Raw genomic sequence first — 14,243 nt, forward strand, 5'->3', positions numbered from 1 at the left:
AAGGAAGTGACTTTGGTCGATACGACATTTCCTACATGAGCTTAGTGTTTCACCTGCTTCACTTGAAAGACTCAGCCTCATGCTGCTTAAAATGGCGACTGTTTTGCTTCGTTCTTGCATTTGCTTAAAACAAAAGAAATATTTGTTCCGTTGACAAGGCGTCTCGCGTCTAATTTATCGATCTGCACGTCCGGCAGGGAACAGTTTTTATGATGTGTTGTAAACAGCAGTCGCAAGCGTCCATATTTTCACATTTTGCAAAACTAAAAAAGAGCAACTTTCCGCACCTCAACGGCACGTGGTTAAACAGTATGAGTCGATGCAGTAAAAACAACAAAACTTAAAGGACACCTGAGCACTTCTTATGAGTTCATAATGCGACAGCAATAATGTCCAACTCAACGCCGCTGAGCAGTTCTTCGAGTTTCTTTAGCTGCTTGGCCCCGGAAAAGTACAAGTAACATTGACAACGCAAACGTTTATACTCGATGGTCAAGTTCTAAGATGTGTTCCGTTTTGCAATCGCATCTGCCAGCGCTGCGAGGTCTCATAGAAAGGAGTAAGTGAATGTGTTGTTGAAACAAAATAGGCACCGCAAGAAAGCAATTTCAGTTGCTGAAAGCAAAAATATGGACATATAGGTCAAACGCAAATACAGTGAACATGGGTAAGACACTCGGTTTCGGAGTGTGGGGTCCTAGGTTCGGGACTGACTGCCGCCAACGTGTTTTCCTTCGAATTATTTTTTTTTTCTTTTTACGCAATTATTTCTATATAACGATTACAAAGAAGCAGTTAGAACGCAGACTATAGTTTGGGCGGACAAGGTATGCGCGGTAAGCACAGGCTTCCGAGAGCGAGTACGACGTGACGTCGAGGCGATGCCCTCTCTCCTCACGCAGCGCCTGTCGCGGAAACACAGCAGCAGGTGTACCTTTTCGCCCGCTGTGCTCTGTTGAGGCACGCTTATGGCGTCCTGTCGCTGCCAATGGGAATTGAGGCGTAGTTTTTCCGTTTCCCAGACGAGAGAAGTTGATTTTTCTCGCTCAATTGGACATTCGATGCCTTCGTATCAAGAATACTGTGCTATTAGAGCGCCACGTACTAGCGCTCAAATTGCGCCCGCCTAAAGCCGAAACCGAAAATTGGGTCCAATTGCTCCTTCCACTCAGTTGGGGCGCTACAGTCAATTGGGCCGCTGGGCTCTATGGTGTATTCTCTCCAAAACTTTTAGTTCCTGATGGCTTGAGTGCGTAATTACGATGGAGTCAGGCATACTCCCTGCTGGGACGGATCTGGGCAGGCGTCATCACATATGCCCAGATTGGCGTTTGTATCTTTGTTTATTTCTCGTGAGCCCAAAGAGAAGTTATCCCCAACGTATATTGGGCTTGTGTCACTGTTAATTGACTATAAAAGTCGATTAACAAATTTTCGCTGCACCCAAGCCGAGGAACCGCCACTGCGCATTCTTTCGGTCAAGCATTAACCTGTGGACATTTGCGACGTGAATTCCTGGTGCAGATGTCCTTAGCCCACACACAAAGGTTAACTTCCTGCGGAGAAGCTGGGAGGAATGCCAATAATAGCAAGGTTTAATAAAAGATGACGTTAATCTCCAGCTGCGAGACACGATGGCAAGTGTTGTGGCCGACATGTCGACCATTTCTGCACCAAGCACCTGCTCAGAAGGCAGACACCCGCTATGCACAACCCTATATATATTCATTATTTCGTTCTTAGTAAACAACCACTTAAAGAGTCGCTTCCTTAATGCAGTTTTTGTGTCACATACGCTTCAAAAAATTGACGCGCCTATTAGTGAAAACGTGCTTGCACCCGCCGTGGTTGCTTAGTGGCTATGGTACTACGGTGTTGAGTAGCTAAGCATGAGGCTGCGGAATTGAATCCCGGCCATGGAGGCCGCATTTCGATGGGGGTTAAATGCCAGTTTCCCCGTGAACTTAGATTTATGTGCAATTTAAAGAACCTCAGGTGGTCCAAATTTCCTAAGTCCTTCACTACGGCGTGCCTCATAATCAGATAGTGATTTTGGCAATTAAAACATTGAAATTTTTTATTGAGTGTGCGTACGCTAGAACTGTTCGTAAGAATGAATTCCAGATATTCGTGATGTTTTAAATGCCTTTATTAGCAAAGATGGCTGGTCAATGTTTAACTGCACCTAAGAAAAAGGAACGACGGGAATTACTGCTCTGGAATTTATGCGCTTACATTTTCTGCCTTTTTTTATTGCGATAACAATTACACAGACGTTTAAGGCATGTTTTCACCGTTGCCATCGTCGTGACCTTACTGTCAGGGTATGGCTGGAGCATGCGCAGTGCGCGCGCCTGCAAAAGGAACAAAACCAAGTGGGCGCACGCCATGCTATGTTCAATCGACCCTGCATCGAAGCCAGTGCCGCACTCCACCTTCCGATGTTGGCATGGGCGTTGTGGGCACAACTATTAGTAAAGCTTCGGCTGTGTAGCTAACTTCCAGCTACAAACGTTCACAATTTGCGTTCTGCCTCATCTCATGCACCATATCGGTTCGACACTTCCAACGTCGCTGTAGGCACTCCTATAGTAATGCAGCGTTGTGAAACGCCTAGTAGCCGTCAAGTTGCTATTTCTGCTGCAAAGCAGCAGCGGCTGCCTCGCGTGCTGTAACGCGCCAAGATGTGGTACCTGCGTATAATTAGACCATCGTCCGAAGAGGTTCAGCTCAATGCTACTCCCCGGTATCGCTTCTGAGCTATATCAAGCTTCCTCCTAGAAGTTTAATGACCAGAAAAGCGTTCAAAAAAGTTAAATTATTGGGTTTTACGTGCCAAAGCCACTTTCTAATTATGAGGCGCGCCGGATTGTAGGACTGCGGAAATTTCGACCACCTGGGGTTCTTTAACGTGCACGGGTGTTCTCGCATTTAGCCCCCATCGAAATGCAGCTGCCGTGGCCGGGATACAATCCCGCGACCTCGTGCTCAGCAGCCCAGCACCATAGCCACTCCACAGCGGGTCCAGGTAAAATTACTAGTGACTCTAGCAATACTGTTCACACCAGTTATAAAGTGTATTATCCTTCAGGAAGCAGCGCAAAAAATTGGATACAGAAAAGGGGCACATCTGTGTCGGGCGCCGCTTTTCTGTGTCCCATTTTTGCGCTACTTGCTGAAGTGCGCTTTCGTAAAAACGAGCCCAGCTAGCCACTATTCTGATGTGTCTATCCGCCATCCACATGTCGTTTTACTCGTGAACTTTCTTTTATTGCGTTTAGCACTCTTTGGGAAGAAGTCGCGATCGCTTGTGACTTTTAAGCATTCTGGTGGCACGGTGGTACGGTACCACAGGCGTTGGTATCCCCTGATGGCACGGTTGTAAGGCGAGTGCTTTCGCATTCCTTTCTTGTGACAGGTATCGTTTTGAGATGCTGTCGTTTGACGCTTCATCACTTGTCGAAGATGCAGACGTCATTTGCGACGCTGAGCCTGTGGTCGTAGCTAAAGTCCCCAGATCCTTTGCTAAAATATAACTGTGAACTTTAGCCATAGCGCCTACTAGCAGAGGCTGTCGCAGACCCTGCATGGAGTTCCGAATGCTTGAGCAAGTGGTCCTCGAAGTACCGGTTGGCTTCCGCTGGCGGGTAAGTCAAAGTGGTAAGAGGAGCACCACTTTCAACCCAAAGTACAACAAAGGGTCGCAAATAACCACCTTCCAAAGCATACTAAACGCAGTCTTAGATAGAAACCGTAGTTGTTTGCTCATAATTCTTTTTATAGTAAGTGCCACTCAATGTTTACGTGATCATACAGAAATTATAAACCTTGTTACCGACCAAGCAATGACGAAATTCACATTCAAATGGCCCTCGGGGAACATTGTTCACAAAACCACAAATAACCATTTTCTGTTTTCTAAAGGCGGTACCCATGCAGGCAACAAATGTAACTTTTCTGTTTATTCATTATTGGCAAGATCTGTAGTCGCTGCGCAGCGATTATACCTGGCGAGACGGTTCTCGGTTAAATCCTTGTGGACATTAGCTTACGTGATTGTTTTTTAGAAAGTTTCTGTAATGACAAGGCTGTTGGCAGCGTGAGCCCTATTAAAGAGAAGGAAGACTGCTGTTACATGACAATTTAGAAGGCCCTTATGCTGCTAGCCGCCCGACTCAGTGGTCAAGTGTTCTCTGCTACACGGGCACCTTCAACGGTCGTCGAGTACAGTAGTCGATCGAGTCAATGGAGTTGCGTGGAACTCTATCAAAATTTAGAAGGCGTTCCAGCTTCTGTGACATGAATAGCGGTCACAGATGGCTTACATGACGAAAACCAGACCTATTTCCAAGATGCCTCAATTATACAAAAAAAAAGTTATTTTTCCTACACTTATATGGAGCCTTACCAGCGTGCTTCATTTATTTGTTGAGGGACTTGTGCCCGACGCCTGCAAAAAGGACAGTATACAGTGATTTCTTGCTTAGCAGCGCCATGTTCAAAGGTCCAAATTGACATGAACTCCGGCAATTCGGGCACAGCAATGTCAGTCGATATTTCCGGAATCCGGTAACGCGCTTCCTCTGCCGGAAGCAGAATTAACGAAGAACTGCTAGCTGCGCTCGCTTTATAACTGCCTCCAAACGGCATAAGGTGGAACTTGCATTGATATTGACGATTGGCAGTGGTCATGCCATCGTTCACGACTAACAAACATTGAGTGAAGCGCCTCTGCCAATGTTGGCACAAGAAAGCGCGACGTGTGAGATACGATTCAGAAGGGTATCGTTTCCAGCGTGATTTACGGGAATTTTTATTGCGCAAGGATGATAAGGAATTCTTGAAATGATCGGGATTATTATGATATGTAGCGTTTAACTGCGCAAGGATCAAGTGTGGTCAATGAGCGCCAAGGCATTGTATGATGGGGAACAAAGAAATTGCATTGAGAATTCTAAACGAAAAGAAACCAACTGTGAGCATTATGTGCTCTTATAGCGAAGAATAATGAACACAGGAGACTAGCATGACTTTGCAGAATTATATCCCACAGACAGCACCTTTTTCGAAATTATTCCGTAATGCTTTCTTAATATGTCGCTGAGTGGTTGAGCAGTTGTTCATTTCCAGCCACCGTGGTGGATAATTCTGCAGTCAGCCAATGACCTGCGCGAAAAGAGCCACTCTCTACGGCTGTCGCTTTCCGACTCAAACATTCACTAACTCGGTGACTCGTAAGTGAGAGTGCGCCTTCATGACGGAAGCCAGGTGGTTCTTGAGGAAAAGTGTCGTCATTCGAATCTACACTAGTGGTGCTTATTGCTTGAACTCTGCGTCATTAGTGATTGTGCGAACGATAAGGAGGTACAACGCGCTATTTGAAGGGGCTCATGTACGTTTATAAAAAAAATTGCACAAACTTTCAGATGCGTCCACAGAGTCACGTTCAAGATACCCCCATTAAGGACAATACACTGGTTCCATTTCTTCTTCCATTACTGAAACCATCCTTTGAAGTCCTTTCCTGTTAAGCGCTTCAACAGTGATGTCGTTTCATTTCGAATTGTCACATCACAGAGCGCTGCATAAGCGGACGTCAGTCTGTGGCGGCTGCTGTGAAGTAATTGCGCCCACGCGTCACCCACGTGCTGCCCCTCGTGATCCCCCGATTAGCGAGGCAGTCGCGTCACACATTTTTTTGCTCTATTTGCAACGTGCCGCACGAGACAGAATGCGCGCCAGTTAATGTATCGCGAAATGAAAACACTTGTAGAGCTACGCTCAAAATTCGCATTAGGGAGTATCGTAATCGTCGGTGAAGTTTTTGGCGTGGACTAATCTTTTATTTGCACTCCTTGATGTCTGACTTCAGCTCTTCGTTGATTCAGTAAATACAGGTTTTCCAGTCTATTCAACGTACATTATTTTCGTCGCAACTTTTGCTAAAAAGTGACCAGTATCAGCACTATCGTGACAAAAATCTTTATCATTTCTATTTCTATTAGTGATAATCCCGTAATCTGACGACCATCCCAAAACGAAGTGCTTGTGTTACGACTCTATAAAAGCCATAACAATCATTCGGTGGTCACAGAGCGCAGGAGAACGCGCCCGATCGATGTTTTCATCTTCACACGAGGTGGATGGGCGTCATAATCTTGCGTCGTCCTTGGGTCACGGCCTTCCTGAAAGCGTTGAACCCAGTTGAAACATGCCCTTTAGGGCATCCTTTTGTGGAACTTTTGCAACATTTGATTGATCCTTTGGTGCATCTGCCGTCGATCGCCATTTCGACAAAGATTAAAAATCGATTGCAGCGAAAGTGCAAGAAAAAAGCGAAAGTGCATAAAATACGGCCTGCGTTACAGCAGCCGACCTCGTGAAGAGGTCAACCTGGTACTTTCGAGTGGCGTGAGCGAGATAGTGGTGCCGCTACGCCCCCTCTGACTTTTCTTGCTGACTCACTGCATAAACTTTCGGAATTGACCTCGTAAGCTTTACGAATGTCTTACGAAGGAATACATTTATTCTTGATTTTTTGCTTATGTTTTACCAAATTGCCGAAGCCACAGCTTTCACGAAAAAAATTATATGTCGCGTCGGATTTCTTTTTTATAAGCGTATTATTAACAGTCTCGCATACAACACTTATGGCCCCTGCGTTACTCCAAGAGGTTTTGCTAGGCCGGGGCAGACCGTTCTTATTGGCGTATAGGGATCATCAATGAAGTGTACAATGCACTTATTCCAGCAGTTAATCATCGACATAAAGGCACAAGTAAACGGTGCAGAGATGAGCGAACGAGGCATTTGTAGATCGAGCGTGGGCATTGCTTAAAATGAGAACAAATGCGGGGATCTGACGTTCCAGGGCTGCACATTATCCCTTGAAACCGCCGGAAGTTAAGGGCTGTGAAGAAAATACGTCACAATGAACGTATTTGCATTTTCCGGAGCGATTTTAATTCCCACCCGATTCGGAATGCAGCTGTGGTAACCACGATTCAGATGACATCCTGTGACATGACACTGAGCAACGTATATTTGATCAAAATGCTTTAACGTACCCTTGTCCACCAGGCAAGTTCTCGTTAACTGGCACACGTTAAAATTACAACTCTACCTAACATCTTTCCAGCGCGTGTTAACTCGAGCGAATACACGACTCTGGTCTTTCAGCAAATCTTTCAGGTACTAAGCGGCGAAATATACAAAACATCATATTGCGAAAATTTCCATAGCACACTAGACGTACATCACTTGCTCTGGCCGTGTGGTCGGACCCACGCAAACAAGGATCAAGACTCCGCCAGGCTACAAGAAGCATTACGCAGCACGGACCTGGCGGAGCAGCTATGGGCCGTCCAGCGAGCCCACGATGCGGCCAGGGAGTTACAACTCCCGGTCCCAACGTGGGAGTAGCCCGCTCTATGGGACCTTGCGTCCCGTAGCTCGCAGGACCTCTCATTAAAGTTATTCAATCCAAAGCGGCGAAAAGGTGAGCAATAATAAAACACAGTCTGTCTTGCCTTACCGCCCAGGTTCTGCGTGAGCATCATGATGCTCTCCGGCCAGGAAGCCACCTCTCGATTGACGCGAAACTTCTCCATGAATAGCACGTACAAATAGCCCGTGCTGGTTTGCGTCATGCAGAGGAGGAACGAGGCGCACATAGCCACCGTAGGTATGCTCCAGCAGCTGTCCTGGGGTGGACACGCCGTCGCCACGGGACCTTCGGAACGTCCAGAAACAGGAGTCATGGCGTACCACGTATTTCGTCAACCAAAGGCGAATGAGAACGGTTGTGGCGCTGCAGTTAGGTGCAGGAACGGCCTCTCCTCAGCATGTACGCAGAACTGCTCTTCTTATCTTCCTTCCACGATACCGGCTCTGTAGACCCAGGGAAACCTCACGTGCGGCCCACTTTCCACTTATTAATCGGGATCCGAGCTCTCAGGCTGCCATAAACGTTCTCGCTACAAGGTATCAGCAGACTTCCATGTGACATCGAAAATTTCCAATAATGCCTCCTCTCAACCCACCGCCTCAGTTGTTGTACGGACGCTGGTGTCCCCCCTGTTGACTCGGAACTTCGCACGTTTGGTCCCACTGAGTACTCAAAAATATTTAGTAATGTTACAATGACTCCGTCGGTAAAGCGCACCAATATAACGTGATGCGTACGGCGAACCTTCATAGAACACAATGAGAAACTGAGCGAGCGCAGCCACTGGGTCACTCGCAGCACAGATTGATGTCGCATATGACGTGACGACGAACCTTGCGTAAAATTTTATGATCCCCCTCCACGTAGTCGAGCTGTTATCGTCACCACCTGCAGGCATACACACCGCAATGCCGGCACATGCGATAATGGGGCGAGCGCGGTACGGCGCAAAAAGCAAAAGCGGAACAAGCGAAGGAAAAATGGGTTATAGGAACAGCAGGGGAGAGCTATTAGTAGAGTTTGCAGAACGGAATAATTTGCGGATAATGAATACCTTCTTCTGCGAGCGGGATAACCGAAAGTGGACGTGCAGGAGCCCGAATGGCGAGTCTAGAAATGAAATAGGGCAAGGTGCGCAGCAATGAAATAGGATGGTAAGATCTCGAATTAGCCTAGACTTGAGCAGGAAACGTAAAAAAACTGGTACATAAGAAGCCGATTAGGGAGTTAGCCGTAAGAGAGAAAATAGAGGAATTCCGGTTCAAGCTATTCGGCTTTAACTCAGGAAAAGGACCTTTGTGTTGAAGCAATGAACGACAATCTTATGGGCATCATTAAGGAGTGTGCAAAAGAAGTCGGTGGTAACTTCGTTAGACAGGATACCGGTAAGCTATCGCAGCATACGAAAGATCTGATTGAGACACGCAATGTATGAAAGCCTCTAACCCTACAGCTAGAATAGAATTGGCAATATCATTACTAATATGAATAAGAAAGTTCTAGTGGCTAAGCGGTTCTATACAGATTTATCAGAGATTTACAGAGAGATTTATAGAGATTTAGAGTACCAGTGGCACCCACGACGATAATGGGAGAGGGAATAGTCTAGAGGAATTTGGCATCCCACAAGTAACGCCGGAAGATGTAAAGAAAGCCTTGGGAGCTATGCAAAGGGGGAAGGCAGCTGGGGAGGATCAGCTAAAAGCAGGTCTGCTGATGGTGGGCAAATTGTTCTAGAAAAACTGGCCAGCCTGTATACGCAATGCCCCATGACTTTGAGCGTACCGATATCTTAGAAGAACGCCAACATAATATCAAACCATAAGAAAGGGGACGCCAAAGACATGAAAAATTATACACCGATCAGCTTACTGTCCGTTGCCTACAAAGTATTCACTAAGGTAATCGCAAATAGACTCAGGAACACCTGAGACATCTGTCAAGCAAAGGACTAGGCAGGATTTCGTAAAGGCTACTCAACAATAGACCATATTCACACTATCAATCAACTGATAGAGAAATGTGCAGAATATAACCAGCCCTTATATATAGCTTTCATTGATTAAGAGAAAGCGTTTGATTCAGTCGAAACCTCAGCAGTCATGCAGGCATTATGGAATCAGGGTGTAGACGAGTCGTATGTAAAGATACTGAAAGATATCTATGGCGGCTCCACAGCCACCGTAGTGCTTCATAAAGAAATCAACGAAATCCCAATAAAGAAGTGCATCAGGCAGGGCGATACGATCTCTCCAATGCTACTCACAGCGTGTTTACAAGAGGTATTTAGAGACCTGGATTGGGAAAAATTGGGGATAAGATTTAATGGAGTATACCTGAGTAACTTGAGATTCGCTGATGATATTGCCTTGCTTAGTAACTCAGGGGACCAATTGCAATGCATGCTCACTGACCTGGACACTCAAAGTAGAAAGGCGGGTCTAAAAATTAATCTGCAGAAAGCTAAAGTAATGTTTAACAGTCTCGGAAGAGAACAGCAGTTTACGCAGGTAGCGAGGCACTGGAAGTGGTAAGAGAATACATCTACTTAGGGCAGGTAGTGACCGCGGATCCGGATCATGAGGCTGAAATAATCAGAATAAAAATGGGCTGGGGTGCGTTTGGCAGGCATTCTCGTATCAGGAACAGTAGGTTGCCATTATGCCCCTAGAGAAAAGTGTATAACAGCTGTGTCTTACCAGTACTCACCGACGGGGCAGAAACCTGGAGGCTTACGAAAAGGGTTCTACTTAAATTGAGGACGACGCAACGAGCTATGGAAATAAGAATGATGGACGTAATGTTAAGGGATAAGAAAAGAGAAAATTGGGTGAGGGAACAAACGGGAGGTAATGCCATCTTAGTTGAAATCAAGAAAAATAAATGGGCATGGGCAGGACATGTAATGAGGAGGGAAGATAACCGATGGTCATTAAGGGTTACGGACTGGATTCCAAGGGAAGAGAAGCGCAGCAGGGGGCAGCAGAAAGTTAGGTGGGCGGATGAGATTAAGAAGTTTGCAGGGACAACATGGCAACAATTAGCACATCACCGGCGTAGTTGGAGAAGTATAGGAGAGGCCTTTGCTCTGCAGTGGGCGTAGCCAGGATGATGATGATGGTGGTGGTACTGATTTCCCAATAAGGTTTTTTTATTATTTCTGCATGTTTAAGGGTCTGTGAGCAAAGCCATGGCCTTCGCAATCCTGGGGTGCACTGCGCGCTGCGATCTCGGAAGCTATCCGTTAAGCATACTAGGTCAGTGGAAATTCCCATGCGTGAATATGGAGTTACGAAAGCTACCGTTGTCATATGGTTGAATGCTCACGCGCTTATGAGCACAATGTTTTCTTGAGCCATAAAGAACTTTTTTTTTGGTCGAAGCAGTGTTGGTTTCCTTTGTGGCACTATGTCGTAGTGATGCCGATTGCAACGTTTGCTATAAAACCTGCGATACAGCTGCCCGATCGCTTATTGATGCTATTGAAAAGCGAAGGAACAATAATGTATACCTCGAGTATATCGTGCAACTTACCGATCTTTCTGAATGCCTGCCTGAGAAATATTATGAAAAAGATGCGACCATCAGTTGAGTAGTCGTGGCAATTGGTTAGGCGCCATTATACCACACGCAAATACAACAGCTCGAATTGCGCTTGCCAGAACACCGATGTATTAAACCCTCCATCGTGGCTCATTGGGTGTTACGTTCTTGCTGGGCAAAAAGAAGACGCGGTTGCCCTTTTTTTGGTTGTGGCTGCTGCATTCCGTCGAAGGAAGAGGGCCTAAACGCTCGTGCAGCGTTATTTAAGTGTAGGTTTAAAGAGCCCCATGTGGTAGTAAATTTAAATTTGATCTTTTTTTTTACTTTTTAATTTGAATTTGATTTCTTGTATCATTCAAAGAGAGTAGGCTGAGCCTAAATGCATAAAGCCTGACAAAGGTATCAGCTTCACAAACTACAGGTTAGACAGCAGGTTACTTACATATGCACAATTTTGCAAGCTACAACAGTGTCGTTCTTGATTGCTGCGGAAAATCATGGTGACAACGTCTATTGTCAATACATTCAAATACCTTGAAATTTATGAAGCAATATACAGAAGCACCATACTGACAGTCGTCAGCAAATATCTGGGGACCAAATTTGCCATGTTTCCTTTTTGCAGACTGAGTATTTTGGCTGAAATCAAGAGTGCACGCCTACGTGCGCCTGTCTGACCGATACAATGTATTAAACGAACTCCAGGCCGCGGAGCTGCGCTTGAGTATGTTGTAATTTTTTTTGTGATGCCATGCGGCCTCCAAACTTTTGCTCGCGACTGTACAACTACTATTCCTTACGTACTAATGGTATGCTACACGTGCCCTTACTAGATTTTGATACCCGCCGTGGTGGCTTGCCGGCTATGGTGTTGCGCTGCTATGCGGGATAAGATCGCGGGATTAGATCCCGTGATAGCGGGATAAGATCGCGGCCGTGACTGTGGCATTTCGATGCGCGCGTAATGCAAAAACAGCCGTGTGCCGTGCAATGGGGGCACGTTAAAGACCCCTGGTGGTCTGAAGTAATCCGCAGTGCCCCACTACTTCGTGCCTCAGAATCCAATCAACATTTTGACAAGTAAAACTCCACAATTCGTTGATTCCACATTTTCATAGTTGCCTAAATATTGCCTCAGGGTTAAGAAGGCGCACACCGTTCTTGGGTATTTTTGCATGGCACCAGTAAACTTTCTATGCGATGACGGTGCACGTAAGTTCACCTCCACAGAGAGTACTGAAAAATGTGTCATTCTTTGCGACTGAAAGGCGGTTTACAGTGCTTGCAGTCCTTCCTCCAACATGGAGCTGACATAACAAAATCATGAAAATTCGACAACAAACAATCGTTGGAAACGATGACGCAAACGAGGTGGCTCGAACGTAACATGAACAATACCACTCTGACCCGATTCCACTTTCTAGGGCAAGGGCTTCCAGGCAGCTCTGCGATCTGACACGCCGACTCTCGTTAGCCTATATAGTGGAACGGCACTAATAGAACATGCAATAGACTGCACAAGCTCGACTCCCGGCTGCAACTCCGACCACCACCCGAACTACGTGACGTGAGGCATACTTTCTCTGCAGGCTGTTGCTGGGAGTTGCCTTCGCGAAGGCTTATGCATCACTCATAGAAATTGAGGACAATTCTGAATTTGTTATCAGTGGCCGCGTAAGGGACAGCGACTGCTTATTGAGACGCTGTCATTGCTTTGGGTCAAAATAAGGGTGACCCTCTAATACATCCCAACCACTCGACTACACTGACCCTCTTTGTGAAGACACTATACTGCCACACCTTCCCTATCAGTCGTCGGCCTACAACACAATAGCGGAGTTTGCATGAATGCGACAAGTGACGCACCGTATCGTATTCATGTAAACGGAGGAACTACACTAGGAAGGTGATTTACATTAATGCGACGGAACAGGGAAGTCCGAAACGGGGAAAGTCGTCTTACGTGGTGAGTTTAGAGATCAGCATTATAATGCACCGAAGGAGAGAAGAAAAGTGCCAGGACAGGAGCCGCATGCACTACTCCAATGTTGTTTTCGCCATCTATTTTTTCTTCTTTATGCAACCCATGCTGAAACTGCAAAAGTGGTAACCGCGCGGCAGCATAGACTGCTCCCCGGGCGGACAAAAGCGTTTCTGTCCGTCTCCCCTGCCATTCTTCCATAGGATTATGTGCTGTTTTTATATAGTGGATTAGCAACTACTTCGGTCACTCCTCTTGCAACAATCGTGCGCAAGGTTCCAATGCAATACTGTTGCCCTGGTGTTCACGCTGACCCGAACGCCTACGTACGGCCCCATTATAAAACACTGTTTTTCGTCATGCATAACGTAACGCATCCGAGCTGATATACCTCAACATAAATGAGGAGCGCTGTTCACGTAGCAAGAAAGTCACTCTAAAATAAGGGGATTTTCGACACTGTTTTCAAAACTCGGCCTTTTCGTAGCCTCGGTAACTTTTTTGCTGGCCATTTAGCGTTTCTGGCAGCATTTCAGGAGTGACCCTTTCTCGGGTCATCGAGGAGGTGAAAGGTAGACGCCACTTCACCGCGAGATTTCCCGTGAGCGCACAAAGCGCTGGTGGAGCAAGCAACCTTTCTTTTTAACTTCGGCGGTGTTTCGAAATCGCCATCACGCGCAACATGAGCGAACCACATAAAAAAGGTTACTGACAATTACGATACTCCCTAATGCGAAATTCGAGCGCAGCTCTATTCGTGTTTTCATTTCGCGAACTATTGGCTTGCGCGGACAAACTATCTCGTGCAACACGTTGCAAACGTAGCGAAGTGTGGCGCGACTGCCTCGTTAATCAGTAGATTGTGAGAGGTAGCGCGTGAATGACGCATGAGCGCGATTCAGAGGAGAAGCCGCAGACAGACATCCGCTCATGCAGCGCTTTGTTTCCGTAATGACGACACGCGCTACTTTGGCGCCACCTTGTAGCCATCGTCTTCGCAGAGCCTGCCTTGCGCGTCACCACGCTTTTCTTCTCGCGCTTTCACCATGCACTCCTCCTCCACTGTCCTCCTGGCGCTCCCTTCGCTATCACCGTCTTCCACCGCGTTGGCTCGTTCATCTTTCGCTGTGCTCCTTCGGTCGGTTACGAGGGACGCCTACACTCGCAGCAGCAACGAGCTTCTAAGAGCTGCGCTCTAAAACAAGACTGTGGTCCATCTCAGTGTATTAAAGCCGCTTTTCCAGGTTAAACACAACCATGAAACCTGAAACT

The 14,243-nt window shown here is 46.5% G+C and overlaps 1 protein-coding gene across 1 annotated transcript in view; it reads right to left on the reverse strand.

Annotated features, from left to right (window-relative positions):
• LOC135900974 (monocarboxylate transporter 5-like) overlaps nucleotides 1–8,167 on the reverse strand; it is a 31,822-nt gene extending 23,655 nt beyond the window's left edge. The window contains exon 1 of the mRNA XM_065430600.1: nucleotides 7,535–8,167. Within this exon, the coding sequence (XP_065286672.1) occupies nucleotides 7,535–7,760 (226 nt within the window). The 5' untranslated portion in view covers nucleotides 7,761–8,167. The remainder of the gene's footprint in view (nucleotides 1–7,534) is intronic.
• Nucleotides 8,168–14,243: the final 6,076 nt, after the last annotated feature.

Source organism: Dermacentor albipictus, chromosome 2 (genome assembly GCF_038994185.2).
Source record: "Dermacentor albipictus isolate Rhodes 1998 colony chromosome 2, USDA_Dalb.pri_finalv2, whole genome shotgun sequence".
NCBI lineage: Eukaryota > Metazoa > Arthropoda > Arachnida > Ixodida > Ixodidae > Dermacentor > Dermacentor albipictus.